Source organism: Anoplopoma fimbria, unplaced genomic scaffold, assembly GCF_027596085.1.
Source record: "Anoplopoma fimbria isolate UVic2021 breed Golden Eagle Sablefish unplaced genomic scaffold, Afim_UVic_2022 Un_contig_8995_pilon_pilon, whole genome shotgun sequence".
NCBI classification, from domain to species: Eukaryota; Metazoa; Chordata; class Actinopteri; order Perciformes; family Anoplopomatidae; genus Anoplopoma; species Anoplopoma fimbria.
In genome coordinates, this window is record NW_026553700.1 from 20,001 (window position 1) to 24,468 (window position 4,468).

The 4,468-nt window shown below is 45.0% G+C and overlaps 1 protein-coding gene across 1 annotated transcript in view; it reads left to right on the plus strand.

The window, feature by feature from the left end:
* LOC129116777 (fibroblast growth factor receptor substrate 2-like) overlaps window positions 1–4,143 on the plus strand; it is a 10,589-nt gene extending 6,446 nt beyond the window's left edge. The window contains 5 exon segments of the mRNA XM_054627491.1: window positions 2,685–2,775; window positions 2,811–3,060; window positions 3,062–3,244; window positions 3,292–3,556; window positions 3,559–4,143. Of these exon segments, the coding sequence (XP_054483466.1) occupies window positions 2,685–2,775; window positions 2,811–3,060; window positions 3,062–3,244; window positions 3,292–3,556; window positions 3,559–3,711 (942 nt within the window). The 3' untranslated portion in view covers window positions 3,712–4,143.
* The last annotated feature ends 325 nt before the right edge of the window (window positions 4,144–4,468 follow it).

Consider the following 4,468-nt stretch of genomic DNA (forward strand, 5'->3'; position numbering starts at 1 on the left):
CCCTGTTTCATAACCATAATGCTCAGGTCACACAAAAAGGGACGCGTTAGATCACGGATCATTTGTATTAGCGAGAAAGCACAAGGACTCCGGGGAAGAAGCAAAATCAGTAATGTGCATAAATAGGAGATTAATACATAAAGAGAGAGGGAGAGAAGAGGAGAGAGGAGCTCAGTGTATCCTAGGTAGTCCCCGGCTGTCTAGGCCTATAGCAGCATATCTAGGGGCTGGACCAAGGAGAACCAGAACCAGCCCTCTAACTATAAACCTGAACCAGTCCTAACTATAAACCTGATCCAGTCCTAACTATAAACCTGAACCAGTCCTAACTATAAACCTGAACCAGTCCTAACTATAAACCTGAACCAGTCCTAACTATAAACCTGAACCAGTCCTAACTATAAACCTGAACCAGTCCTAACTATAAACCTGAACCAGTCCTAACTATAGACCTGAACCAGTCCTAACTATAAACCTGAACCAGTCCTAACTATAAACCTGAACCAGTCCTAACTATAAACCTGAACCAGTCCTAACTATAAACCTGAACCAGTCCTAACTATAAACCTGAACCAGTCCTAACTATAAACCTGAACCAGTCCTAACTATAGACCTGAACCAGTCCTAACTATAGACCTGAACCAGCCCTAACTATAAACCTGAACCAGTCCTAACTATAAACCTGAACCAGTCCTAACTATAAACCTGAACCAGTCCTAACTATAAACCTGAACCAGTCCTAACTATAGACCTGAACCAGTCCTAACTATAAACCTGAACCAGTCCTAACTATAAACCTGAACCAGACCTGAACCAGTCCTAACTATAGACCTGAACCAGTCCTAACTATAAACCTGAACCAGTCCTAACTATAGACCTGAACCAGTCCTAACTATAGACCTGAACCAGTCCTAACTATAGACCTGAACCAGTCCTAACTATAGACCTGAACCAGTCCTAACTATAAGCGCTATCAGAAAGGAAGGTCTTAAGCCTGCTCTTAGTGGTGAGTGTGTCTGCCCCCCGGACTGAAACTGGAACCTGGTTCCACAGAAGAGGAGCCTGATAACTGAAGGCTCTGGCTCCCATCCTACTTTTATATACTCTAGGAACCACAAGTAACCCTGCATTGATGGAGCGCAGCTCTCTAGTTGGGTAATATGGAACTATAAGTTCCTTCAGATAAGACGGTGCCTGGCCAGTTAGAGCTTTGTAGGTGAGGAGAAGGATTTTAAATTCTATTCTTGATTTAACAGGGAGCCAGTGCAGAGAAGCTAATACTGGAGTAATATGATCTCTTTTCTTAGTTTCTGTTAGAACACGTGCTGCAGCATTCTGGATCAACTGTAAAGATCTAAGAGACCTATTAGAGCAGCCTGATAATAAGGAGTTACAGTAATCTAGTCTAGAGGGAACAAATGCATGAACTAGTTTTTCTGCTTTGAGACAGGAAGTGACTGATTTAAATGTTACGTAAATTAAAAAAGGCTGTCCTTGAGATCTGTTTTATATAAGAGTTAAACATTTATTTAAGAGTTAAACATTAGTAATGTTGGTAATATTAGTAACATTAGTAACGTTGATAATATAAACGTTAGTAACATTAGTAACGGTGATAATATAAACATTAGTAACATTAGTAACGTTAGTAACATTAGTAATGGTGATAATATTAACATTAGTAACGTTAGTAGCATTAGTAATGGTGATAATATTAACATTAGTAACGTTAGTAGCATTAGTAATGGTGATAATATAAACGTTAGTAACGTGATAATATAAACAGTAAGATAACGTTAGTAACATTAGTAACGGTGATAATATAAACATTAGTAACATTAGTAACGTTAGTAACATTAGTAATGGTGATAATATTAACATTAGTAACGTTAGTAGCATTAGTAACGGTGATAATATTAGTAACGGTGATAATATAAACATTAGTAACATTAGTAACGTTAGTAACATTAGTAATGGTGATAATAGTAACGTTAGTAACATTAGTAATGGTGATAATATAAACATTAGTAACATTAGTAACGTTAGTAGCATTAGTAACGGTGATAATATAAACGTTAGTAACGTTAGTAACATTAGTAATGGTGATAATATTAGTAACGGTGATAATATAAACATTGGTAATGTTAGTAACATTAGGAACATTATTAACGTGAGTAACATTAGTAACGGTGATAATATAAACGTTAGTAACGTTAGTGACCTTAGTAAAGTTATTAACATTAGTAACATTAGTAACATTAGGAACGTTAGTAACGGTGATAATATAAACATTAGTAACATTACATTACATTACAGTCATTTAGCAGACGCTTTTATCCAAAGCGACTTACAGGAAGTGTATTCAGAACGGAGAAGGGAAGTTGTGTGAGAGAACTTGGGGCGATTGAACACCAGACGAGCTGCAGCTTTCTGGACGAGCTCCAGAGGTCTGATGGCCGACGCCGGGGCTCCAGTAGTGAGTTGCAGTAGTCCAGGCGGGAGATGACCAACATAACATAATATAAACGTTAGTAGCATTAGTAACGGTGATAATATAAACATTAGTAATATTAGTTACGTTATTAACATTAGTAACATTAGTAACATAAGTAACGTTAGTATCGTTAGTAACATTAGTTATTGCTCTGATAATGATGTCGTCATGCTGTTATTTCCTCGTTCAGGTCCACACGTATGTGAACACCACGGGGCTCCTGGAAGACCAGCCCAGCCCTCTGACGGTCACCACCCCTCTGGAGAGTCCCACCTCCCCCGGTCTCTGTGTCCTCCGACCCCCCGCCTCCCCCTAGGGTCCGGACCGAGCCGTCAGACCCGCCCCCCCCCGCCGGAGCCCCAGGTGCTGCTGGAGCCTCAGGGGGTTCGCTTCGTGCTGGGCCCGACCCCGGTCCAGAGGCAGCTGATGGAGAAGGAGAAGAGGCAGCAGGAGGCCAAGGAGGCCGAGGAGCCCCGAGAGACTAACGGCCACGTGGAGGCCCCCGCCGAGCCGGCACTCTCTAACGGCTCCTCCTTCAATCCCTCAACGGCTCCTCGCCGCCACCGCCCGCCCCCTCACACCCGACCTGCAGAATGTTAACAACTCGGCACAGCGGCGAACGGCGCTGCTGGACTACGAGAACCTGCCGGCGCTGCCGCCGGTGTGGGAGGCGAGGAAGCCGAGCTCAGAGGAGGAGGAGAACGGCTGCAGCGGGCTGAAGACGCCGTCGCTCAACGGCTACAACCACCACCCCCACAGCCTGCTGCAGCACTCTTACTCCCACCCTCTGTCCCCGGCCTGGAGGCCTCACATAACTACGTCAACACAGAGAACGTGACGGCGCCGCTCAGCGCCCACCGGCCCGACACGGCTCGGCGCCGCACCGACGGACCCACCGTCTTCAACTTTGACTTCCGTCGGCCGCCGCTGCCGGGCCACGCGGAGCCGCCCAAAACCCTCAACTACATCGAGGTGGAGATGGACAACAGCGTGGGGAACAAGGGCGCCTCGGACGGCAGCAACCCCCACACGCCCCGCACTCCCACCTCCCCGCTCCCCCAACCACCCCCACCCGCCGCACTGAGCTCTACGCCCTCATCGACATCGAGCGCACCGCCGCCATGTCCAACCTGCAGAAGGCCCGGCCGCGAGACGACGGCACGTCACGCAAGACGCGGCACAACAGCACGGAGCTGCCCACCAAAAGCACTGCGTGACACGCACCAACGGCTTCACCCTCTGTTCCGTCTGATTGGACGGACGGAGCTTCTTTATATTCACTGGGAGACGCAGTGACGGACTCCACCTGACCAATGAGTGAATGACTTCCTGTGTGGTCACCTGTGGAGGTAGACCTCGGTACTTGCCATATAGCGGTGATGTAATACCTCTGTTGGGTTGAGACCGGACTGCATTCCTCCTCCTTATATGGTACAAATCAGTATTACTGAACAAAGCATTCCATTTAGCCTTTTATATGATTCACTACATGCTGCTGTAATTCAGTATCTAAGGACGACATGGTACACACATTATGTTTTTGAATATGTACAGTAGATTCTGGCACAATAAATGTCTGTTCTGTTTTTATTTGTACTTCTACCTCAGCTCATCATTGGCTTCAATGTGCAGAAAAATCACATTTAGAGGAAGAGTTCGACATTCAGCAACGCCTCAAAATCACTTTGAATCAGTTCCGTCACTTACAGCTCGAAGCTTCATGAGTAACCTTCACATTCACGTTCTAGATTCACATTCACATTCTCGATTAACATTCTAGATTCACAGCTCGAAGCTTCATGAGTAACCTTCACATTCTAGATTCACATTCACGATTAACATTCTAGATTCACATCTCGAAGCTTCATGAGTAACCTTCACATTCTAGATTCACATTCTAGATTCTTCGATTAACATTCTAGATTCACAGCTCGAAGCTTCATGAGTAACCTTCACATTCTAGATTCACATTCA